This window comes from Bubalus kerabau, chromosome 21 (genome assembly GCF_029407905.1).
Source record: "Bubalus kerabau isolate K-KA32 ecotype Philippines breed swamp buffalo chromosome 21, PCC_UOA_SB_1v2, whole genome shotgun sequence".
Classification (NCBI taxonomy): domain Eukaryota; kingdom Metazoa; phylum Chordata; class Mammalia; order Artiodactyla; family Bovidae; genus Bubalus; species Bubalus kerabau.
Genome location: NC_073644.1, coordinates 11,714,036 through 11,739,684, shown reverse-complemented (window position 1 = coordinate 11,739,684; position 25,649 = coordinate 11,714,036). Strand labels below are relative to the sequence as shown.

At 39.8% G+C, this 25,649-nt stretch overlaps 1 protein-coding gene across 2 annotated transcripts in view; it reads right to left on the bottom strand.

The window, feature by feature from the left end:
• Positions 1-12,514: 12,514 nt before the first annotated feature.
• Positions 12,515-25,649, bottom strand: part of TMX3 (thioredoxin related transmembrane protein 3) — a 40,362-nt gene continuing 27,227 nt past the window's right edge. For both annotated transcript variants that reach the window (XM_055558916.1, XM_055558917.1), the window contains 4 exons: positions 23,417-23,473; positions 18,653-18,782; positions 17,396-17,464; positions 12,515-15,920 (listed from right to left, as the gene is read on the bottom strand). In XM_055558916.1, coding sequence (XP_055414891.1) covers positions 15,660-15,920; positions 17,396-17,464; positions 18,653-18,782; positions 23,417-23,473 — 517 coding nt within the window. In that variant the 3' untranslated portion in view covers positions 12,515-15,659. The remainder of the gene's footprint in view (positions 15,921-17,395; positions 17,465-18,652; positions 18,783-23,416; positions 23,474-25,649) is intronic.

Genomic DNA, 25,649 nt, shown 5'->3' with positions numbered 1-25,649 from the left:
GAGATGGATGGGTTCTTTTTCTTATTCTTTCAACCAGATGACTAAATAGATTAACAAATGAGTTTAACTTGATGGCTATCACTTGACATTTCATTACCTCTTTTCTTCAAAAGCGATTAAAGCATTTGAGCAATTTCTTTAAGAGAGTTTCTCTCTGGAACAAAATATTGGAGGAGTAAATAAACAAACAAAGCAGGGACTCTCTTGTGATGGAAATGAAACCTTGTTTTAGGAGAAAGCAGTAACAAAAATCACTGACAAGAAGATCACATACACTGAGAAAACGACAACTGAGTAGTAATCAGCCAAGAAAAGAAATAGAGGAAAATGGACAGCTTCAAGTTTCTGCTACACTGAGAGCAACTGGGAAGCTGTAGGGAAAATGAGTTTTGGTGACCATCATATTCTAGCTTTGAGATCTTGCACAAATAGGTTAAAATCCGTCTACTCATGTTTCCTCAACTATAAGATGGGGCATAATAACATCTTGTTCATAAGAGTTGGGAATATTGTTTAAGCAACTGTTAATTTTATCAAAAAGCAAGTTCTCTGACTGGTTCCCTAACTTTGGAAATTTCCTCTAAAACATTAGTCTTAAGAGGAGTGAACTAGAATGACCAAATCTGAGTAGATAATTAACTACATAATTAAGCCAATACCAAGGTCTTGACTTTTCTTTATGATTAACTGAAAACTAAACCTTTCTCTCTTACTTATGTGACGTTTTCTAAAAAACAGTTTCCTAATACCAAATTATTCAGTAATCTGTAATGATTCCATGTAATAAAATACAAAAATGTATATTAAAAATTCATTGGGTTATAGCATTCACAATTAAATCAAAATGTACCACAGATATAAATGCAAAAGTATAGAATTCCTAAAAGATAAAATAAGAGAAAGTCTACATGACCTTGGAAATGACAATGACTTTTAAGATACAAAGGCACGATTAATGAAAAAATAATTGATAAGTTAGAATTATTAAAATTAAGACTTCTGCTTCATTAAAGATACTGCCAATAGAATGAAAAGACAAGCTACAGGTTGGTAAAAAATATTTGCAAAAGACATAGCTGATAAAAGAATGGATTCCAAAATATGCAAACACTCTTAAAACTCAACAGTAGGAAAGCAAACAACCCAGTTTGAAAATGGGCAAATGATCTGAATAGACACCTCACAAAAGAAGATATACAGATAGCAAATAAGCATTTAAAACATACTCAACATGATATATCATCAGAGAAACACAAACCAAAACAATTAAAAATGAAAACTATACACCTATTAGACTGTGGAATCCAAAACACTGACAACACCAAATGCTCGTGAGGATGTGGATTAATAGTATCAACTGCTGTTGGGAATGTAAATGGGTAGCCACTTGCGAAGACAGTTTGACAGTTTCTTATGAAGTATACTTCCTACCCTATGATCTGGCAGCTATGTTCCTTGGTTTTTACCTAAAGGAGGTGAAAGCTTACACCTGCGTACAAAAAACCTGCACATGAGTGTGTTCAGCAGCTTTGTTCATTAATTGCCGAAACCTGGAGGCAACCAAGATGTACTTCAGAAGGTGAATGGATAAATCAAGTGTGGTACACCCAGAGAACAGAATGTTATTCAGAGCTAAAAAGAACTGAGTCGTCAAGCCATGAAAAGTCATGGAGGAAACTTGCATGCATATTACCAAGTGAAAGGACCCAATCTGAAAGCACTACAATATTGTATGATTCCAATCTGGAAAAGTAACCAGTGATTGCTAGGAGTTATGGGGAGAGAGGAGTAAATAGGTGCTGCACAGAGAATTTTGGCAGTGAAAATATTCCGTGTGATCCCACAGTGATGGAGAAATGCTTGGATATTTCTATTCGTCCAACCCCGTAGAATGTACAGATGAAGAATGAACTTGAAGGTGAACTGTGGACTTTGGATGATTGTCACTGTAGGTTCATACTTGGTAACAAATGTACCACTCTGGTTGGGAACGTGGATAACAGGGGAGACTGTGCTCTGGTGAGGCGGAGAGGGTGGACAGGAAATCTCCATACTCACCACTCAGTTTTGCTGTGAAACTAAAACTAAAATACAGTTCTAAAAATACAGTTTAAAATACATGTCTAAAATACAGGTCTAAAAATACAGTTTGTTTTAAAAAGAACTCTAGTAAGACATCTGGAGAGGCACATATAAGTATAAATCATTGATAACTTCAAGACAAATGCCAAGCTAGTTATGTTGAATGTTAACATCTGAGCTTGAGTTGGATGAAGAAGACCAGGTCCCACAGGTCACGAAGGTTCCACATAGCCCGTCCAGTTTCACCTGTGAATATGAAACATTTACTTCCTTAACTGCACTGTGTCCAGCCTTCTTTATATCTGACCTCATTCCTGTTTGCAGCCTTTTAAAAAATCAGTTTTCAACTTCCTTATTTCCATGCACATCCTAACCTGATTCCAATCCATGGAACTCTCTCTTATTGCTCTGGTTTTGATTCCTGGCTGTATCCTGTCTCTATTTAACTTGAAATAACACAGCGGTAAAAATTCTGGGCCCTTTTCTTGGCATTAACTAGTGTATGGCAAAAATGTATTTAGATGGTACTCACCTATTTTCTCAAAAAGGGTAAATTTAAGCCACTTCTGTTACACTTACATGTTACATGTTAAGTTTAACACTTACATGTTAAGTTTTATTCCCAAAAATGACACTTTTGTGGTGTATTAAAATAAAAATTGACTTTTTAATCTGATAAAACAGACTACAGAATTGTTTGGAAGTAGTTACTGTATAATTTATATCACATATCTGTACAAAGGACTTCCCTGGTGGCTCAGAGGTAAAGAATCCACTTGTACTGCAGGAGACACAGGAAACACAGGTTTGATCCCTGGGTTGGGAAGATCCTCTGAAGAAAGAATGGCAACCCACTCCAGTATTCTTGCCTGGGAAATCCCATGGACAGAGGAGCCTGGAGGGCTACAGTCCATAGGGTCGCAAAGAGTGGGACATGACTAAAGTGACTTAGCACACACGGCACTTGTATGTATCAAAATAATAATAATCAACCAACAGAAAATACACCAGCAGCAATGAGAAATACACACATTCACACACACAGAGGCATTAGGGATTTAGTTTTTGCCTTCCATCAAGACCAGGGCAAGAGATGGTTTCTTTAAAAGCTAACTTTGAAAAGATCTGTTGCAAAAAAAAAAGTTATACACTTAATAAGTTAGGCATTGTTTTTTTTACCCCCTGAAAAGTGACTTATTTTATTCATGTGCATATTAAGAAGATTGCTCAACTTTGACTCAGTTGTCAGAAATTCTAAACTTGCTAGTCAATCTTGGAGGATCATAAAGCAGAAACACATCTATGAATATGAAGTTGGTATCTCCCTTGATCAATATGACAGTGATTACTTATACCTTCATCCTGTGAAGAAATTCCCTTACTACTCATCCTTATCACACTAAATTAGGATAAAGGGTATAAAATTTTTATTTTCTTAAATATGTCTGTTTCAATGATTTTTTTTCTCCTCTTTATTTAAATACTAGAAAATAGAGATTAAACGAGAATAGATTTGGAAAATTTATTCAAAAAATAAGTATTTCTGTTTTATTTGCATCTACCTGTTCTTCATAAACAAAATGTCCTTCATAAACATTCTGAAGATAGTGGAAGATTTAAGATGCATACAGCCAACAGTAACAGAAAATTTCATCCCAAGCCAGTTTAAACAGTGATAAAAGCGCTTTATCTCACATAAAAGAAGTTCTGAGGAGAGCAGGTGGAGGGCTCAGTGAGCTTAAGCTCAAAGTTCTCTTCAGCCTTTCACACTGCCTGTGTGGCTCTCAGCATAGCGTCTCATAGACACAAGATGGATGCCAGAGTTCCAGTAGTCTCATGCTGACTCCACAGCAATCAGCAGGAAGATGAGAAATTTCTTCCTGTGTGTCTTTTGTTCTGAAAGTAAGCATTCTGAGGGGAGAAATGACAGAAAATATGCCCCAAGCCCATTTCTAATGGGTGGGTGGTTTAATCACTGGCAAGGAAAATTGGATTACCAAGACTAACTTGGGGACAAGTGAAGAAACTGGATATAGGAATAAATCAACATCTTTTCCTAAGGATAAATCCTACAGGCACCATCAGTGGCTGTTATGTAACTGAAAAGCAAAAATTTTTCCTGGCTTTATTGAGGTGTAATTGACAAATAAACATTGTATGTCTGTAAGATATACAAGGTGATATTTTGATGTGTATACATTGTGAAATGATTATAACAGCCAACCAGTTAACACATCCATCACCTTGTATAGTTTCCTTCTGTGTGTGGGGAGAACACTTAAAATCTACTCTCTTGGAAAATTTCTAGTATATAATACAGCATTATTAATGATAGTCACCATGCAATACATTAGCTCCCCAGAATTTATTCATCCTCCATAATTGAAACTTTGTCCCTTTTGACTGATCTCCCCGTTTCCTCCACTCCCCAGCACCTGGAAACCACAATTCTACTCTCCACTTTTGTCAGATTCCACTTATAAAGGAGATCACACAGTATTTGTCCTGGGTTCATTTTCTGGCATACCAATATCCTTTGGGTAGTTCCATGGCATAATCGTGAACATTATAAACTCTGAGAAGCAAATTATAATAAACAGTTGAGACACTGCTTAATTGTTCTTTGTTGTTGCTGTTCAGTTGCTAAGTCATGTCTGACTCTCTGCAACCCCATGGACTGCAGCATGCCAGACTTCCCTCTCCTTCACTGTCTCCCAGAGGCTGCTCAAACTCATGTCCATTGAATCAGTCATGCCATCCAACCATCTCATCCTCTGTTGCCCCTTCTCCTCCTGCCTTCAGTCTTTCTCAGCATCCGGGTCTTTTCCAGTGAGTCAGTGCTTCGCATCAGGTGGCCAAAGGATTGGGGCTTTGGCTTCAGCATCAGTCCTTCCAGTGAATATTCAGGGTTGATTTCCTCTAGGATTGATTGGTTTGATTTTCTCGCTCTCCAAGGGACTCTCAAGAGTCTTCAATTATATATATATATATATATTTGGAGTGTAATTACAACATTGTGTTGGTTTCTGCTGTACAATGAAGTGAATCAGTTACATGCATACATACATCCCCTCCCTCTGGAACCTCCTTCCCAGCACCATCCCCCCATCTCACACTTATAAGCCATCACAGAGCACTGAGCTGAGCTTCCTGTACTTTTTTTTAATGCTTGCTTTTACAAACTAAATTCCAAAATCCTTTATGTATTTTCATTATACACAAAGTAGATATGCAGTGAACATTTTTCATAATCCATTATATTGTAATTCAATAAGTCATAAATAAAATGACTCTCTCTAGGGTTTGGCATAAGAAACTTGCCTCCAGTCATGAATTTCAAAATAATAAATAGTGTTTTATTTAGTTTAATGCAAGCTGCTATAATTGTAATTAGTCCCCAAATGTATAAAGTTAAAAAAAAAAACAGACAAGTCTGTTTCTATCCTGCCCAACGGTACTTGTCAGCCAACAGCATAACATGGTTCACTCTCATGCAGTCATTTTTGGATCCAGGATAAGAAAGTTTCCACTATCTTTACTTTCCAAGTTTTCCCTAGGGGTTTTCTCTCTTCCAGCCTGCCGGAATGACCACAGAGCACGGGACGAACCATACTCTTCTTCCGGACCAGGCTTGGAAATGTTACAAGTCATTTTTCACTCACATCCCGTTGGCTGGTGTCACAGTGTCCCAGCACAGAGTGTGGCTGGGAAGGGAGCCCAGATGTGTGCTGGCAGGAGGGCAACACAGACAGAGATGCACTCTGACACATACGGAGCGTGTTGTACACTGATGACCATGCTTAATTCTCATAACTACCCCATGATGTAAGTGTGATTAATACCTCCATACTGCATATGAGAAAACAGACACATTCAAATAGATTAGTCTTCTTTTTTTCCAGTAAGTAGTGACATACTAATTTGCTTCAGTCGTATCCAGCTCTTTTCAACCCCCTGGACTTTAGCCCGCCAGGCTCCTCTGTCCATGGGATTCTCCAGGCAAGAATATTGGAGTGGGCTGCCATGTCCTCCTCCGGGGGATCTTCCTGACCTAGGGATTGAACCAGCGTCTCTTGACGTCCTCTGCATTGACAGGTGGATTCTTAGCACTAGCACCACCTGGGGAGCCCAAGTAGTGTCACCTGGAGTCAAAATTTCCAAGTGTTTTCCTTTAATGTTACATTTGGTTCTCTGAGGAGAAATAAACTTCAGTTACTTGTCCTCTCAAGGTTGTCTCAGTCATTCAGAGAGTTCAGCCAGGTTTCAGCTGCCAGAGCCTGCCTTCAGCAGAAAGTGTCTGCGCTCCTACATAATTAAGTCTCAGTCACCCACTGCGCTTGGTGCTTTAATACACAGCCTTTATCGGCTGCCTCTGCCCACCTGTATCAGTTCATTTATCCACTGGTGTTCTCAGAAATTTCCACAAAAATTTCTTTCACTCAGATCCTGTTTCAGGGTCTGCTTCTGAGAGAATCAAAACTAGGATAATTAAAAACAATTTTGATTGAAAAAGTTGCAGAAGAGTTCACAGAGTATTATACAGAGCTGAGAGACATGCAAAACTAAATAACATTGTGTAGGGACATATATATATGACAGATCATTTTTTAAAAGTGTGAAGGAATGAAACATGCAATTCAGGACAGTGCTGCTTTGTGTGAATAACCATATGAGATGGTTTTGTTATGCGTCTACTGGACTAGGCTGAAAAGCATTTTCCAGAATTCTTTTTTCTGTATGGTTCCCATTAGTTCCAGCTGCAGGCCTGGTTCAGTGGTAAAGAATCTGCCTGCCAATGCAGGTGACATGGGTTCGATCCCTGGGTCAGGAAGATCCCCTGGAGGAGGGCATGGCAACCCACTCCAGTATTCTTGCTTGGAGAATCCCATGGACAGAGGAGCCTGGAGGGCTACAGTCCATGGGGTCACAAAGAGTTGGACATGACTGAGCGATAGAGCATGCACCCAAGCCTGACAAACTGAAGTCTGAATTGAATCCCCCAAAAGAGGGCCAATGGCCCTCAATCAATTCCCAGTTCACACATCCAGATACCCTCAAATTCAGGGGAAACCAGGTCCCATTGATGAAAAGATGCTACCTCACAGCAAAGGAAAAAAAAAAAAATAGAGTGTAAATCATCTTCTTTGCTGGACTTTAAATGTCCTGTTGCCCTGTTATCAGGATGAAAGCCTTGGGGAAGAAAAAATAATCAGATATTAAGGATTTATGGACACTGGGTCAAAATTTCTGTGGTCCACCAGAAAGAGCAAGGAGCTAGCAGGTCAGATAAGCCACAGGGTTTGGTCTCAAGTCCATCTCACAGCAGCTCTCCTATCTCTGTGATTTTTTTCCTGGTTCTGGAATGGATAATTAGAAATAATGTATAGCGCGTCTCAGGATTTCCACATGTCACCTGAACATGATGTGAGGGCCATTTAACAGGGAGAGTTAAATGGAAGGCCCTGAAACTGGCTCTGCCTTTCCTTTTTTTTTTTTCCACATTTTATTGAAGTATACTTGATCTACAATGTTGTATTAATTTCTGCTGTACAGCAAAGTGGTTCATTTATACACTTAGCTACATATTCTTCTTCACAGTCTTTTCCTTTATGGTTTATCACAGGATAGTGAATACAAAACTCTGGGCTTGTTGTTTATCCATCCTGTATATAATAGTTTGCATATGCTAACCCCAAATTCCCAATCCTTCCCTCCCCTGACTCAAAGGCTCTGCCTTTGAAAAATAGTAAACCAAAGGCAATACCACATTCCTGGAAGGACTGCAGGACTTATTGCCATCATCAAGGACATAAAAAATGCAGGGGTGTTGCTTCCATTCAAATCGCCTGCTGTGCCTATATAGAAAACAGATGGGTGTTGAAGAATGAAAGTGGATTATTGAAAATTTAATCAGGTGGCAACTCCACCTGCAGCTTCTGTTCCAGATGCGGCTTCTTCGCCAGAACACAGAACACACCCCCTCATACCTGGAATGTAGCTGTTGATCTGGTAACTACTCTCTACCAGGGAAGCTGTGGCATGCTGGCCAGATCCAGCCTGCGGCTTATTTTTAAAGAGGCTTTGAGCTAAAAAAAAAATTTCTACATTTTTTTTTTTTTTTACATTTTTTTGAGTTAAAAAACAAAGTAAAGAATATGTGACAGAGTCCACACGTGGTCCTCCAAGCCTAAATTATTTATCATCTGGCTCTTTACAGAAAACAAAGTTTGCTGACCCCTTGTGGGGCTTTAAAGAAAATGTTTCTATATTGCTGTGTTTTGAGGCCTTTCGGAGCCAATTTTACTCAGACTTGGGAAGTGAACTGAAAACAAATGTTGGAAGGTAATTTATGAGTGTTTTGAAAAAAAAAAAAAAAATGCTGTTTTCCATGCTGTATTTCCAAAAAAAAAAAAAAAAAATGCTGTATTTCCAAGATTGTGACAAGGAAACGAGTTTATTATAATGCTTACTCTGTTTTGTCCCTTAACATTTATTTTTTAGAAGTTTAAACCTACATAAAAGTTGCCAGAATAGTACAATTGGTGATTCTAGGTGAAGGGTACATAACACCGATATAGCTTGCCTGGAAAATCCCATGGACGGAGGAGCCTGGTAGGCTGCAGTCCATGGGGTCGCTAGGAGTCGGACACGACTGAGCGACTTCACTTTCACTTTTCACTTTCATGCATTGGAGAAGGAAATGGCAACCCACTCCAGTGTTCTTGCCTGGAGAATCCCAGGGATGGGGGACCCTGGTGGGCTGCCGTCTATGGGGTAGTACAGAGTCGGACACAACTGAAGTGACTTAGCAGCAGCAGCAGCAATTGTAAACATTGAACTATATTTGCTTTACTTACTTTCCTCTGTATACACATAGTAAGAAGTCTTTATAACATGGTTTTGTAAAAAAAAAAAAAAAAATGCTAGAATACATAAACCTGATAAGAAGCAGAACGGGGACAAAGCCATGGCACCATCTCTTCCCTTCTAGCCAGTATCACTCCATGGGCACCTGGAAATTTAGTTCTTCTCATTTTCTTATTATTCTACAATCTGGAGTCAAATAACCCAATTTCCTAGTGAAGAAACTGCTCTGATCACAAAAGTCCCACTGTCTAGAACTGAACTGCACTCTTGGATGTGCTGTGCTTAGTTACTTAGTCCTGTTCGACTCTTTGCAACCCCATGCACTGTAGCCCACCAGATTCCTCTGTCCATGGGGATTCTCCAGGCAAGAATACAGGAGTGGATTACCATGCCCTCCTCCAGGGGATCTTCCCAACTCAGGGATCGAACCCAGGTCTCCCGCATGGCAGTCAGATTCTTTACTGACTGAGCCAACAGGGAAGCATACTCTAGATGGTCCAGCAGAAATGCCTTCCTGCAGAACTGTGCATTGGCTATTTCTGAATTTTGGTTTTACATTGCTAAGTGAACATCTTGGCACACAATTTATATTTGGGACCAGTTAAAAGCAGAGATATTACTTTGCCAACAAAGGTCCATCTAGTTAAGGCTATGGTTTTTCCAGTGGTCATGTTTGGATGTTAGAGTTGGACTGTGAAGAAGGCAGAGTGCCGAAGAATTGATGCTTTTGAACTGTGGTGTTGGAGAAGACTCTTGAGAGTCCCTTGGACTGCAAGGAGATCCAACCAGTCCATTCTGAAGGAGATCAGCCCTGGGATTTCTTTGGAGGGAATGATGCTGAAGCTGAAACTCCAGTACTTTGGCCACCTCATGCGAAGAGTTGACTCATTGGAAAAGACTCTGATGCTGGGAGCGATTGGGGGCAGGAGGAGAAGGGGATGACAGAGGATGAGATGGCTGTATGGCATCACTGACTCGATGGACGTGAGTCTGAGTGAACTCCGGGAGTTGGTGATGGACAGGGAGGCCTGGCGTGCTGCAATTCATGGGATCGCAAAGAGTAGGACACGACTGAGCGACTGAACTGAACTGACTGAATTGATACGTGTTTCATCAGAGGCAATCAATGCTCTTGTAATCTAATAAGCTTTCTGGTTAAGAGTCCCTGATAAGCCCTACTGGTTAAGAATCTTTTAACTTAAAAGTATGACTCTGCGAGACAATGGACTGTAGCCCCCCAGGCACCTCTGTCCATGGAATTCTCCAGGCAAGAATACTGGAGTGGGTTGCCATGCACTCCTCCAGGGGATCTTCCTGACCCAGGGATCGAACCCAGGTCTCTTGTATTGCACATAGATTCTTTACTGTCTTGAGTCACCAGGGAAGCCCATAGTAATTATTACAAACAATTTTAGACAGACATGTGCAAAATAGATAATTATTTTCCCACTGTTGAGGGATGGAGAATAAGATTACCTAAAATTTCCCACAGTTCTTGACCATCTATTCTTATTGTGACTATAGATTTTAAGATTTTATATCATAAGCTAAATAACAATTTTTCACATTAATATATATTTTATAAATACAAAAATATTTTCAAAGCTTATGATTGTATGTTAATTATTTTTTATTGCTTAATCATTAAGTATTTAGATACTTTGGGAATATGCATTTAAAATCAATTAAAATAACATGAATGCTTTTTTACAAAAAAATCAGAAACCTTCAACTTGAAACATGCTAGTGATAAATACATCATTATATAAATACACTATATTCAGTTGCTTATTCACTCATTCTACAAGCACTTACTGAATGCATACTTCTTGCCAAGCATGTTTTAGCAACTGGGAGTATAGCCTTGAAAAGTCTGTCCATTCGGAGCTTACATTTATTGTGTATTTGAGAGGGGAAGCAGTCAACAAACAACATATATGATAAAGAAGAGCTTATACAAAATAAAGCTGCGGGATAAAGGGGTTAGGGAGAGTGGGCGGCCAGCAGGTGTAATTGATACAGAGTCATTAATACTGGCGTTAGAGTAAGTGACCTAGAATAGGGAGTGAGCCCTAAGGACATCCAGATTATTCCAGGTAAAGGGGAGTCTGGGGACAGGAAGGGGCAGAAGGCTGTTATGGCATGAACAAGCAGCTGGGAGACAGGGAGATCCAAGCGGGAATATGTGGGAGCTTTGGGAAAGCGCCAGAGGCTCTGTCGGAGTACTACACCCAGGCTGACTTAAACAACAGGATTTTATTCTCAGTGTCCCTGGAGGTCAGCAGTCCAAGATAAGGGTGTCGCCAGGGTTAGTTCTTGAAGCCAAGACAGCTTCCATCCCATGTCTCTCTCCCCGCTTCTGGAGGTTTGCGGGTGTATCTTTGGCCTTCCTTGACTTGCAGAAGCCTCACCTCAACCCCTGCCTTCATCTTCATTTGGCATTCTCCATTTACGTGTCTGTCTTCAGATTTTCCCTTTTTGTGAGGACACTGGTCACACGGAATTAGGACGCACCCTATTTCAGTATGGCTTTATACTGACTGGGACTTCCCTTTAGACAGTAAAGAATCCGCCTGAAATGCGGGAGACCTGGATTTGATCCTGGGACAGGAAGATCCCCTGGGGAAGGGCATGGCAACCCACTCCAGTATTCTTGCCTGGAGAATCCTATGGACAGAGGAGCCCAGAAGGCTACAGTTCATGGGGTCATAGAGTCAGACATGACTGACTGACAAACACACTTATGCTAATGTCTGTAACAATCCTACTTCCAAATAAGGTCACATTCTGAGGTACCAGGGGTTGCAACTCCCTTGTATGAATTTCGGGGGGACATATTTCAATCAGTAACATGGCTATTAATGCCGAATGAGAGAAGCCATTGGAATCTTATGAGCAGATAAATGCCACGATCCCCCTTAAATTGTAAGAGGACACCTTTTGCTGCTCCTTTGATGCTGGGCTGCAGTCAGGAAGGCTGGAGCAGTGAAGCCTGGTGACGGCCTGGACGTAGCAGCCTGAACACAGATGGGTCATTCCTGCACCAGAGACATTCTCATTAAGAGATATGCTCATGGTGTATCCAGTGTGAAAAATACATGATCAAAATAAAGTTCTGTTTTTTCAATAATACACTCTCCCCATTTGATGCTACTTTAAAGAAGAAACCCTGAGGTTCTAGATCTTCACTTTATTGACAGTGAGAGTGAGGGGCTGGGTGGGTCTAAGACTACAATTTAGCAGTTGGATCAAGGACTCAAATCCAATTAGTCTAGCTTTAAACTCTGCAATTAATACTTAATACAATCAGGTTTTACAAATACAAAATATATCAAACTCATGAATCTCAGGTTTTTCATCTCCTATATGAAAGAATTAATTATAACCTGATCTCTATCAAATGTGTTTAAATTTTTAAAAGCTATGTTTCTATAATTACATGCTTACAATTAACAAGAGGGGAAAAAAATTACTTTGTGTAAGATGAGTCTCAACTGCCCTTTTTGCTTGCAGAGAAAAATTTACATCCCAGACAACCAAAAGATAAATAGTAAAAATAAAATGGTTACATGTTTTCAATTAATTTATTTAGAAAAACGAAGGTTTACAATTGGTGCCTTAAGGCAGGAGATCATGAATTCAACAAGTTAGTATTAATAATACAGACTTTCAAAAACCTTTATAGATTAGTCCAAAGTAGAAAATTATTTTCTGCCCACTCTTGGACTCAGACACATTCAGAAAAAATATATATTTATAAAAATAAAATGGCAAACATAATCCCACCAATGAACTGATATCAGTTTGTCGGAATAACCTCTGTGTAATAAGAAAAGCTGAGTGATTTTTCCCTGCCCTACCTCCATATCATATGAAGTGATGATGAAAATATTTATTTTTTGAAAAATAAAAAACATCCCTGAAACAAAACACAAGAAACAGTAAGAACAAATATCCGCTAAATAAAAACAGTATAACTAATTGCTTTACTATTCATACAGCCTGTCCAGACTCAGCCTCTAGACTTCTGGCTCTTCATGTTATCTCTACTTCAGACACCAGGGAGCACATGTATGAAAGAAAATGGAAATCCCCGGTCTAATCCACCTAGATTTCAGATGGCAGTTTCAGAAATATTAATGCATACAATGAAGCAAAAAGGACTGCCAGCTATAATGAAGTGCGCTGCTGATAAAAACTCCCTCGCTGAAACATCTTTAAAAACTGTGAGCACCGGATTAAGCAACAGCAAGCATCTAGGATCCTGGATTTCAGAAGTTAGAAAGAGAACTTTATTGCAACTGAAAGAGAAGGCAGAAGTCCAACTTACTAAAAGATATTACCCCTACTGACATGATCACAGTAAGACTTGTCACTGAATTAGGATGTTCAGTGTATCTATGTTCTATAAGATTCATTAAGAAACCTACCTTTATTTTGAAGAAATTTTTCCTAAAATGAAAACAGCATTCCTAGTAAACCCTGCTATCACACTAAAGGGAAAACCATACTAGTGAGCAAAAATTTTCAGTTTCGTGAGGATACTGTGACAGTTATCTTAAACAACTAAAAAGCAAAATTAAAAAAAAAAAATCACTTACAAACCATCTATACTTTTTGTTTCCCCAACATCACATTTTGAAAACACAAATAGAATATGAGGCAACAGTACAGAGTTGTGGAAAAGGTAACAAAGAACTAAGGCTTTAATAGATGAGAAAAATCTCAGAATACAAACATCACTGAACTGTGTTGATACATACTAAGCTTTGCTCTTTTTCTTTTACCTCTTTTGCTGTTTAATTTATAGGTGTGTTTGACAAAAGACAAAACCACGCAGATGATGGACCTGATAGTGATAAACATGAAGAAAAAAGCCATGACATTCTCACAACCTCCTCCTATTCACTGGTAGTGGCTAAGCTGTAACTTCCCGGCCAGGCTGAGCCCGAGGATCTGTGTTTAACTAAGACTTTCACACACACAGAACAAAACAAGCCTGTTAATACCTATTTTCCAAAAGACTCACTCGTTACTCATTAGAGAGAAATTTCCTTGTTAAATTAACAGTATCTATATTCAATTTCCATTTAAGAATACCATTTCATTCTAGTGTTTCTTGCAATTTCCTGTGACTGCCTATGTGCTTCCATTATAAAAATGGTAATGATGAAGTACCAAATTTAAGAATAAATAATTATTGTATACTAAAAGGTACAAGAAAGCAATTACAGGTGACTCCTTAGGACTTAAGACTCAAGAGCTTCAGGTTAGTGGTGATCATGGCATCAGAGATAACCCCAAGCTGCCCTGGGGACCACAGCCCTGAATAGCTTCAGTATCAGGACCATAAATTACATGCTTTTAAAGTGATGAAACATTTTAAAATGTTTAATAATTCAATGAATAACCACTCAAATTACAGTCACTTAATAAAAATCCTAAACTTAGTTCAAAAATAAAGGTCTCAAAAATAAGCTAATCTATGATAAACATACTATACTATTATTTAAAAAAAATACCAACTTTGCACATTACTTAGGATAGAATTCCTATGTTATTCTATCATGGAGAGATGAAGGGTCACTGGCTGAAATGGGTAACACCTGGGAGGATGGAGAAAGCAACTGGCAGATCTCTTTAATCACTGGATGTGAATTTTCTTCATAGGCTGATTATGTCACTCATTATGAACAGGCACGCCCATAGCATAACATAACAGATGTTAGTAAATTCTCTATGTGTATATGTATGTGTATATATACACACACCCACATACACACACATTAGATCCTAAGTTACCATAAAGTTTCTAAACCATAAACATAAAAATATGATATATATTACTCAGCAGCAAGAGCTTTTTATCAGAGAAAATTTTTAGATGAAATCCCAATATATAAAACAGAGAAACAAGAGTAGGCTGTTCTGGATAAAGCAGGGGAGGCAGGAGTAACAGACAGCCGTGCCCTTCCCGCAGCCTTGGCTGAGACATTGACTCAGTGTCCGAGCCATCATCTGAAATCACTGATCCAAGTAAATCCTGTTTACACGGTGAAGATTAAACATAAGACAATATAGGCCCACATTATAGGCCCCTATGAAAGTTCTATAATGCAACTGAGTATAAAGGTAAAAAGTAACAGTTCCTCTCCTTTAAAAATAATAACAAAATAAAATCACTATGCTATATAAAACCAAATTGTTTTATCTCATAATCTTAATTTGATCCTTGGAAAAAGTTACTAGTTATCTTTAAAGTGCCTAAATTTCAAAGATTTAATTTTGTCCATATAAATCTTATCCAAAACAGAGGAGAATGCATGGTGGGAGGTGGAGGTGTTATTTTTCTCTATCACACATGTATCTTCTACCTGACTGGCCGATTTAAATATTCTGCCCAAGAATCTTAAATTTTGTCACAGAATATTCAGATAGAGAAACATGCAAATAGAACTGGTCTGGTAGAACAACATCTACAAGGTAAACTCTGACGGAGTGTTTTGACTGTTTTGGACAAACTTCCCATCTCTTTGCTCCAAACATCTCCCCGTTTGTGGAAGGACTATTTTATAACCCATGCAGTTGATGTTAGCAAAATACAAATACCACGTTCTCTTCTGGAAAGGTCATGATTAAATGTCTAAATTCAATAAATAGACTCTTTTAATAATGTGAAATCCTATGGAACAGTCTATCCGAGCCGAGTCTCAATCCTTCTTCTTCTCTAGCACGTCTTTGGGCTCCTGCGGGGCGGGCAGCGGAGACGCTGCGCTCCTGGGCGGCGGGGGTTCGGGGCGCTCCGCCGGCTCCGGGCCGTCGTCGGGCTCGCTCTTGGACACTTCGTACCGCTCCTCTATGTAGCCGCCGTCCGCGTCGGCCGTGCAGATGCCGTAGCACATGATGCTGATGACGCCCAGGGGCAGCCCGAAGAGGAAGCAGCCCATCAGCGGGGAGCTCCTGAATATGGACTGTGGACAAACAAGGAGGCCCCTGAGACGCCGCCTGACACGGACACCGGCAAGGAACTTGAAAGCCGCTACAGAGTTCCTCCTCCTGCGGCCCTCCAACATGCTTTTCGTTCCAGTGAGTCAATGTCAGTTTTTCTGCAGTAACTACCCGTGAAAGACACTTTAGACATTTTATATCCGTGTATGTGAGTATGTGGAGCCAAGCTATTGGCAGCAAAAAAGGGCACCAAATCCTCCATTTTTTTTTTTTAATTGAAACTTTTTATTTTGTTTTGGAGGATAGCCGATTAACAACGCTGAGGATAGTCTCAAGTGGACACCAATCCATTTCCTTTTCAAACGACATTTGTTTTCCTCACATTAATCACAAAGCTCTTTGAGGTGGTGGTTATGTGCCAACAGCTTTACAGCCATATCCTGGCTTGAGAAGGCCGGTTCTTTACCATAAGGAAGGTAATACTCTCTTCACATAACATTTTTTACTTGTCTGATTAGAAATTACTAAAATTAACTTAGTAATTTCCCTCAGACCCCAGAAAAGTAAAAGCAACGTGACTGAGTTTTTCAACTATACTCTAGTCTATGGATTGTGACTGTGAGAACTAAACAGACAAATTCAAAGCAGAGCAGGGTCACTTGGGAGTGAGATAATGGAAAACAGCATCACAGAGTCAAGGTGCTGCAAGCAAGAACAAGGCAGGCCGGCGTCCAGTGTGGGCTCAGACCGAGGAGAAAATGTGAGAGGGACAGAGAACAGTGACGTGAGTCACTGGAAAAGGGGAGGAGAGTGATCAGCGCCAATCACTGCAGTAACACTAACCATACAGAGGTTCAGAGAGGACTTGGAGACAGGGCAGGAGGTGAGCAGCAAACCACGTGGAGGCCACTCACACGCGTGTGACCAGGGCCCAACCCATGGGAAGGTCACGACAAATGGAAGGCGCAGGAGTAGGTCAGGATTAATAGCGGCAACGTCTCACCAGTGGAAGATCAGTTCAGTTTTAGTTGCTTTAGGGCACAATGAATGAAAACACCCAAGGAGTGTTTTCAAAATAGACAGCGAGAACTACATTTAAGGCTTCAACAAATTTAGGGCTACTCTGCAGCCAAGCTGACAGCTGAAGCTGGGATAGTAAGAGAGATTTCCTAGACTTCTCAGCAAGAGGGTTTCAGATCCAAGGACTGAGAAGGGCAGGAGGAGGAAAGAAACTCTGAAAAACACCAAGTCATGCTGTTAAGTTAAGCGATACTGAACTCCAGTTGCCTCACCAATCATACAGAAAAAAACAACTGGAGAAACTTAATTTTCATCTGATCAGTATCTTTTCTTAACATAAATATGTACTAGATCTCATCTTGTAAGATATATTTTTATAAAATCCTTTGAAACTCCAGATTTTATTAATATCTTAGACAAAACCTATATCCCTATGTTCTCAATTATCAATGACACTAAACACACTGTCACAACTTACCACAACAGTAGATTTGGCATCAAATACTATTCGTTTCAATCTCTGCAAAATGCTGTCACCTCCTTGGGCCTTAAAGTTAACAGGAAGAAACAAACTGTTATTTCAGTGCTATCATTTCATTCATCTGTTAGGTAATCATTCTTAGGATGGTAGGTCAAGAGTTGACCACAAAAGATTACACGGAGCACCTGAGAGTTGTGGAGTAAACCTTCCTGGTCTTTCCGTCCCTCCCTGCTTCTGTCCTCCTGTATGAACACAATCTGACTCTCCTCTGAAAACACGTCCTCCCTAGTACTCTGGCTGAGGCTGGCCGGCCCCGGGTGCAGGCCCGCCCTGTTTCTGAGTTTAGCTGAGCGTGGTAAGAGCTGCTGCAGGGTCTTTCCTGTCCTACAGGGGAGAGCCTCCCTGGTGATGAAACCCAAAGGGAAACAGGGCTGGAAGGCAGAGGGGGCAAAATTCCTGACGGAAACCCATCCAGTTCCTTATTCAGCACCCCCTGAAGTCTGTTCCCTCCCCAAATCTCACTAACTGACACAGAAGTGCTCTCACTCACACAGGTGAGCCTCACTTGAACAAGTGTTACCTTTACAAACATAAAACCCCTACTACGTGGTTAAGAGCATTCCCAAAGAAGAAATACTTGTTACCCTGTGAGTCAACTTTCAAATACAGTTTGTGTAAAGCTGAAAGCAGTCTCACAAAATAATTAAGCTTCATGAAAGCACAGAAGTTTCATATTTTCTCTTAAAAAAAGTTTAGATTATCCATTCATCATTCTGAGAAATATTTTATAGAATTCTATTTGGAATACTCCACTCAGGCTGGTTCTAAATACATTTCCAGATCTTTTAAAGAAACTGTGGCTTTATTCACAGGTTTTTGTAAGAAAACTAATCCAAGTGACTATTCAACTGTATTTGTGAATCCAGATACTAAGAATTATTTAGTTCACCGTCAGATGGCTCTGTCCCCCACAGAACTCTCAGCCTCCACAGCCCTGACTCTGACTCTACATGTCAAGCACCTCCCCGTCACTACGACAAGTGGACATGCCCTCCTAACAGCATCCCGCCCATCAGTGCCCTCGCCACTGACAGCCTGCGGAACTGATTCCACCTACAGTGAGAGAACTGGGGAGGACAGAGGTCTGCCCCACCCGGGGGGAGGCCAAATCATCTTCTCAGAATCAGAGGAAAAGAACTCATTTCTCCTCTACGTCCTCCCATCACCCCTTTGAAATTACAATGAACAACTCACATCTACTGTGCCATCCAAGATGTTATTAATGAACTGGACCATGTCTTCTGCATTCTTAATCTGTCTATCTAGTAAAAAGTACTGTTGGTTTGAAGTATTCAGTACAACCACAGTTGGAACTTTCAATTCACTGAAAATAAAAAAAAAAGAGAAGTCAAAATACATGTTAAACACAGAGACAACAAATATCCTGATGTTTGAATTAAATCCAAATAACTAAAAATACAAAAGGGAGCTATAATGGTTTTGCCTTCCTCTGTTTATATAATTTCAAATTGTGCATCAATTTAAAAAATAGCTAAATTAACATTTATGAGAACTGCTAGCATACAATATCAGATAGCTAAATATTTATGATTAAACCTAAAGATAAAAGTTAGTATGTATGAAGTGCCCATTTCTGGGCAGTATAATTCCTTGCACAATCTATGTTAAACACCATCACTGTTAATCACACACAGCCCACTTCAGTTGAAGCGTTGTCTCCAGAGTCACTGCCTGTGGTCCACTCTGATGCTTTCCCACAATGCAGCTTAAAGCTAATACTTTTCATTTAAAGGTAAATAAAGGTGGGGGAGTTTGAGTAAACTCCAGGAGTTGTTGATGGACAGGGAGGCCTGGCGTGCTGCAGTTCATGGGGTTGCAAAGAGTCAGACACGACTGAGTGACTGAACTGAAGTGAAGTGAGGTTGCTCAGTCGTGTCCAACTCTTTGCGACCCCATGGACTGGAGCCCACCAGGCTCCTCCATCCATGGAATTTTCTAGGCAAGAGTACTGGAGAGGGTTGCCATTTCCTTCTCCAGAAACTGAACTGAAAAGGGGGAGGACTTATCTTGTAAAAGCAATTAAATGAGAAAATTCAAGTTAAATATCCAGCACATCCTTTGTACAGAACAGTAGTTCAATAAACATGATTCCAAAGCCTCTCAACTTGCCACCACCCCACAGTACAATCACCCATCCTCCTGGGTGCTCCAGGGACATACTAGATGTCAATTCAGTTTGCAGACAAAAACCGTAACATAATATTACTAATGTGTCATTTACTTCAAATAATTTTTATCTTTTTCCCTTCAAGGATAGGACTTTGCATAATTATAGAAAGGGGCTTCATTCTGTGCACTATCTACGCATCAGGTTAGGGTGAGTTGTGTGTCTATTTGTATCAGTTCATGGTTATTCGTGTGTCTATTTGTATCAGTTTATGGTTATTTGTGTGTCTCCTATTATGCAAAAGCACAGAACTCTACAGTAGAAACAATTCACAGCCCTGTATAATCACCACATGAGTAACTGAGTCCAGGAGGCTGCCTTCTTGCTTAATAATCCTTGACCCCTCCCCACACCACATGCTTCTCCCAGGGAGACAACGTGCGCATCTTCGCGTGTCTCCATGATTGCCGCGAGCAGAGGATCTACCTGCCAAGTATGGGGACGACAGGGAGGCGAGGCCTGGACCTAACTGGCAGCCTGCAGCCACATGGGACTGTGCCCAGACAAGGTCAGCCAAGCCCAGACAAGCGAGAGAGAATAAATGATTACTGTTTTACACCAATGGGTACTAGGGTACTTTATTATGCAGTATTATTAGGCAATAATTAACTGTGTAATTAAAAAATACTTAGCTTCATTCTTGTTCACAAAAACAGGAAACAACTTTCTGACTTATAGCAATTTTCATTATATTGTATCAGTAGCAAAATTCTATTTTTATGGAATGAATTAAGAACCTGGTCTTCCTACAAAAATATACTTAATAAGAAATTAAAATACACAGCTGAACTAGAAACAATATTTTCTGAGATAATTCAATTTGAATAACGATGAAAAATAACCCCTCATCCTATCTCACAGACACCTAATATAAAATAATTTAACACACCAAAGGTCTGAGAGGACCCTATTTCCTTGGAGAAAAAGTAAAGAACATAGTCAAAGCTACCGTGTTAAACTGTCGTGTAATATCATGTATTTTGCCCTAAGTTAAAAACTTCTAGGCATAAATACTGATTAAATCCCACTAACGTATGTGTCAATACTGATGGTACAGTGGTGAGGAGCTTGTGGAGTTACAGAGGTCTGGATTCGGGGCCTGGGTCTCTGACTTACTTGCTGGGCATCATTTGGCTTATTAGTTAACTTCCTTGAGTTTCTTCTAAGAAATTTCCATTTCCTCATCTACATAAAATGGAAAGAATAATAGTACTTACACCTTACTGAGTTGGCATAAAAGTCAGAAAACACAGGCTGACCACCCAGTCCAGTGTTGGTCACAGAAGTGCTCATTGAGGACTTTCAATTACTAATAAACATCATTATATGCTTTCTCTCTTCTCTTAAAAAAAAAAAAGCACAAACTTCTAACCATAGCAGTAGCAAAACTTCTACTATTACATAACTCACATTAGAAATAATACTCCTGAAGGAATGTCCATCCATCTCTAGAAATTCTGAGTATTACCCAGAATCAAGGAGATGTTTATCAGGCACAAACTGCTTTGGCCTCTTGCTCACAATGTTTTACTGCATCACTTTACTGGCTTGCCTCCAAGAACATTATAAAAAGTGGTTGTATTGAAATCTTTACTATACACAGTATTACAAAATCCTACTAAAACATATTTCTACTGTAATATGGGGCTTCCCAGGTGGCACATGGTAAAGAATCCACTTGCCAGTACAGGAGACACAGGTTTGACCTCTGGGTTGGGAAGATCCCCAGGAGGCAAAAATGGCAACCCACTCCAGTGTTCTTGTCTGGAGAATCCCATGGACAGAGGAGCTTGGTGAGCGACAATCCATGAGATCTCCAAGAGTTGGACATGACTGAGCACATTATAACGTGCCCCCTTTATAAGATTACGCAGCACAGCAATTTCTCTTACGTCTCTACAAGGTCAACCGAATTCCTGTAAGCCAACAGTCATTTTATAGGTGATGGGAAATGTGTAAACCATGTTTTTATACTTTGTATTGAGTATTAAAAATTCAAATAAGTACCTTTAATAATTGTATAGATACTTTATTTTCCTTTGTCTTGATTTCTTCATTATGTATTAAATCTGGTACTTTATATCATTGGTAAACCCTCTCAAATTCTTACTGGAATAAGGATAATGAATTGATTATAAATGAATAAAGCTACTTTACTTTGTAATTTTAAGATCATTAAGACATTTGCTCCCTGGAAGAAAAGCTGTGACAAACCTAGACAGCCTATTAAAAAGCAGAGACACATCACTTTACCGACAAAGGTCCATATAGTCAAAGCTATGGTTTTTCCAATAGTCATGTATGGATGTGAGAGTTGGACCATAAGGAAAGCTGAGCACCAAAGAACTGATGCTTTTGAACTGTGGTATTGGGGAAGACCCTTGGACTGCAAGATCAAACCAGTCAATCCCAAAGGAAATCAATCCTGAATATTCCTTGGAAGGACTGATGCTGAAACTCCAATACTTTGGCCACTTGATGCAAAGAACTGACTCATTTGAAAAGACCCTGATGCTGGGAAAGATTGAGGGCAGGAGGAGAAGGGGACGACAGAGGATGAGATGGTTGGATGGCATCACTGACTCAATGGACATGAGTTTGAGCAAGCTCCGGGAGTTGGTGATGGACAGGGAGGCCTGGTGTGCTGCAGTCCATGGAGGCCAAAAAGTCAAGCACCTGAACTGAACTGAATGTTGTAATTTTAGGCTCTGGAGGGACTTCCCCATTTTCACGCCTGCGCTCTTTTTAAGACCCATTTTCCAAACGCTCGTGTGTCTGCCTATTGCTCCCTGCCTGAAATGACCTCTCTGCGTTCTTCATTCAGCTACCTTCTCATTCTTTAGAACTTCTCTTAATTACTGCCTCCTCTGGCAAGCATTTTCTGAGCCCCTGCACCTTCTGTGCGTCGGGACGAGGGCGACAGTGGGGGGGTCTCTCACATTCTCAGACAGTCTGCAACCATCATCCTGTCTAACCCAGCAAACTGGAAACATCTGAAGACGGAGACTCCATAATCTACTGACTTTTTTGCATCAACAGTGCAGTGCCAAACACAGCGTGTGACACACAGCAAACACTCACTGAATGTCCGCTGCATCTAACAGGCTTTCATTTGAAATTCATTAATTTGGTACAGGTTTGGTAAATGTTCTCTAATATCAACTTTCTGAAGTGACAAAGCAGATCTTAATACCATAAGCATAATCAGTATTATTTTAAAACTGCATGGTTATCCTATAAAGTTAAGTCTGTTAAAATATATTCTTTTAGAATAGTAATTAATTCCTGAATGCTAAAAATTTTCTAATTAAGTTTTATTCATTAAAACTGAACTAAGGTGCATATTAGACAGACACTACAAAGTTTACAAATTTTTGAATGATGATAGTCTTTCCAAAATACTATGTTATCAACATTAAAATGGGAGTATATTTTTAGAATAGAGAATTTTAAAGTTTAGTAAGTTTCAAATACATATTTTAAAAACTAAAGTAAAATATTTAATGGGAATGTATCTTTACTAACATATACAAAGGTTTGCTTTCTTTCAGCTGTTAGTCCTTCTGCCTGTCTTTGAAAAACAGAAATTTAAAAACTGATAGTCAGGACTGCCCTGATGGTCTGATGGTCAGGATCCCACACTCCTACTGCAGGGGGCATGCTTTCAAACATTGATAGAAGAACTAAAATCCTGTAAGCCACACAGTGTGGCCAAAACAATAAAGAAGAGTTGGTAGCAAAATCACTGAGTCATTTAGCATTTTACTTACTCCATCAGCAAGGTATTTATATAGTCATTTCCATCCATATGGCCAAACTGAAAATCCCTAATCAACAACCAAAAAGAAGAGAGAGAAAGAGACCAATGTTAAATATTAATATACAAAAAAAAAGAATAAATACAAACCACTGAATTTATTGTTTGCTAAGCATATAAATACTGTAAACATATAACATATAAATTATATACAATAAATATTAAAAAGTGTCAATTCTACTAGCTTTGGAGATACAAACACGATATAACAAGCAAATTTTAAGACATTTCTATTTTGTTTCATACTATGTAATAGGAGAAATATATGTATATATAATTGGCACATCATTAAGAGACTCAGCATAAAAAAGGTATAAGAAGTCATGTGACAGATTTACACTGACTGTCTTATGAGAAACGGACTCAGCACACAGGAAAAATACCACCTATTCTTTAGGCTCCATTTGAGTTCTTGCTAAAATCATCTTTCTGCATCTGACTTGTGGCTGCTCACTGAACTGTACTTCAAATGCATGACTAAACAGGCAATCTCATTTTACTGGGCTTTGCTTTACTGTAGTTCCCAGGTCAGAGAAGGCAATGGAACCCCACTCCAGGACTCTTACCTGGAAAATCCCATGGATGGAAGAGCCTGGTAGCCTGCAGTCCATGGGGTCGCTAAGAGTCAGACACGACTGAGTGACTTCACTTTCATGCACTGGAGAGGGAAATGGCAACCCACTCCAGTGCTCTTGCCTGGAGAATCCCAGGGACGGGGGAGCCTGGTGTGCTGCCGTCTGGGTTCGCACAGAGTCGGACATGACTGAAGTGACTTAGCAGCAGCAGCAGCAGTTCCCAAATAGTATGCTTTTTTCTTTATTTCCCCTTAACAAATTGAAGTTTCTGGCAACACCGTTGAGTGAGTCTATTAGTGCTATTTTACCAACAGTACTTGCTCATTATGTGTCACATTTTTCGTAATTCTCACAATATTGCAAACTTTTTCATTATTTTTATATCTTCTCTGATGATCCGTGGGCAGTGACCTATAATGTTACTGCTGTGATTTTGGGGCACCATGAACTGTGTCCATGTAAGACTTCCAATTTAAGTAATAAATGTTATGTGTGTTCTGACTTCTCCACCAACCAGCCATTCTCCCATCTCTCTCCCTCTCCTCTGGCCTCCCTGTTCCCTGAGACACAACAATGTTGAAATCAGACAGGGTAATCACCCTACAATGGCCTCTAAATGTTCAAGAGTCCCGTGTCTCTCACTTTAAATCAAAAGCTATAAAGATCCAGTTCAGAAAGGGAGGGAAGTTGAAGGTCGAGATAGGCTGAAAGCTAGGCCTCTTGCAGCAAAACAGTCAGCCAAGTTGTGAATGCCAAGGGAAAGTTCTTGAAGGAAATTAAAGGTGCTATTCCAGTGAATACACAAATGGCAAGCAAGTAAAACAGCCTTATTACTGATACGCAGAGTTTTGGGGGTTCTGGATAGAAGATCAAAGCAGCTACAACATTTCCTTAAGCCAAAGCTCAACCCAGAGCAAGGCCCTAACTCCCTTCAGTTCTATGGAGGCTGAGAGAGGTGAGGAAGCTGGGAAAAAAATCTGAAGCCAGCAGAGGGCGGTTTATTAGACTTAAGGACAGAAGCCTTCTCCATAACAGGAAAGTGCAAGGTGAGGCAGCAACAGCTGATGTAGAAGCTGCAGCAAGCTACCCAGAAGACCCAGCTCAGATCATTAATGAAGTTGGCTGCATCAAACTAGAGATTCTCAGTGTAGGTGAAACAGCCTTCTGTAGGAAGAAGATGCCATCTAGGACTTTTGGAGCCAGAGAGGAGACGTCCGTGCCTGGCTTTTAAACCTTCAAAGGACAGGCTGACTCTCTTGTTAGGGGCAAACATAGTTCGTGACTCTAAGTTGAAACCAATGCTCATTTATCATTTTAAAAATATTACAAGTTTTTAAGAATTATGCTAAATCTACCCTGCCTTTTTATGACAACATAGCCTGGGTGCAGCATATCTATTTACAACATGGTTTGATAATATTTTAAGCCCTACTGTTGAGACCCACTGCTCAGGAAAACAAAAAAAAAAGATTCCTTTCAAACTATCTGCTTGTTGACAATGCACTTGGGTCCCCTAAGAGCTCTGATGGAGAGATACAATGAGATGAATGTTGTGTTCCCTCCTGCTAACGTTAACACAACACCCATTCTTCAGCCCATGGATCAAGGAGT